The sequence below is a fragment of the Trypanosoma equiperdum genome (genome assembly GCF_001457755.1).
Source record: "Trypanosoma equiperdum strain OVI genome assembly, contig: ctg_255, whole genome shotgun sequence".
Classification (NCBI taxonomy): Eukaryota; Euglenozoa; class Kinetoplastea; order Trypanosomatida; family Trypanosomatidae; genus Trypanosoma; species Trypanosoma equiperdum.
In genome coordinates, this window is record NW_027124149.1 from 966 (window position 1) to 1788 (window position 823).

General features: G+C 44.0%; 1 pseudogene across 1 annotated transcript in view; it reads right to left on the reverse strand.

Moving 5' to 3' along the window:
* Positions 1-598, reverse strand: part of TEOVI_000096700:pseudogene — a 681-nt pseudogene extending 83 nt beyond the window's left edge. The window contains 3 exon segments of the mRNA in view: position 1; positions 3-557; positions 560-598. The exon segment at position 1 is cut by the window's left edge and continues 83 nt beyond it. Coding sequence covers position 1; positions 3-557; positions 560-598 — 595 coding nt within the window.
* Positions 599-823: the final 225 nt, after the last annotated feature.

Here is an 823-nt window from a genome sequence, read left to right on the forward strand (position 1 = left end):
ATCTTCATAGTTAAACCATACACTTTTCTAAACTCTCACCAATTTGATTTGTTTCAAGCATACAACGCCCTTCGTGGCTTTGTGATAGCAATCGTTTCAACACCTATGCCAATACAAACCTCAAAAGTTATCCAGTAGTGGCCACTATCTTGACTTAGGCCTGCCTCCCATCTTGTAACTTCGCAGTTTCTGTACATTATAATGTCAGCAGACGTCGTGGTTGCCGTGTGAGGAATTATTCTCGTTGGCATGCCATCATTTGCAATTTTGATATCATTTTGTAAACACAAGTATACAATGCATTCTCCTGCTGTATCATTTGGGTGAAGCGACTCCCTTAACTTATGATGAGCTTTTGTATCGAAACCTATCGCCAGTAGTCTGGTTGAGCTTTCAAGGCTCTCAGCAGTGGTTGTAGTGACATTTTTCTTCCGTGGGAAGTAAGATGATTTTATAGTTAACATTAAATCAGCTGAAAATATCAGTGTTTCCGAGACTCCTTCTGGCAGACCCTCCTCCTTTGGGCACTGGATAGCTTCCACGCCATCTTTTACTAAAATGATACCACACCACCATGTGGAGAATGTGCCAGCCCCATGTTTTGGCAAAAACTGATGTTCAATGCGAAGCACTCTTCTGCTGCCAAGTGAGTTTCCTGCAATAGACAGAAGCCTACCATATCCTCGTGGAGCCTCTTCTCTAAGGCTGTCCGCTTTGCCCTGGAGAAATCCCCAGAATTCCACTGGACCCCACGAAACATGGGACAGGGATTCTACTCCACATCACCGGCAAACAGCATCTTAGTGCGGATGATACTGCTGAT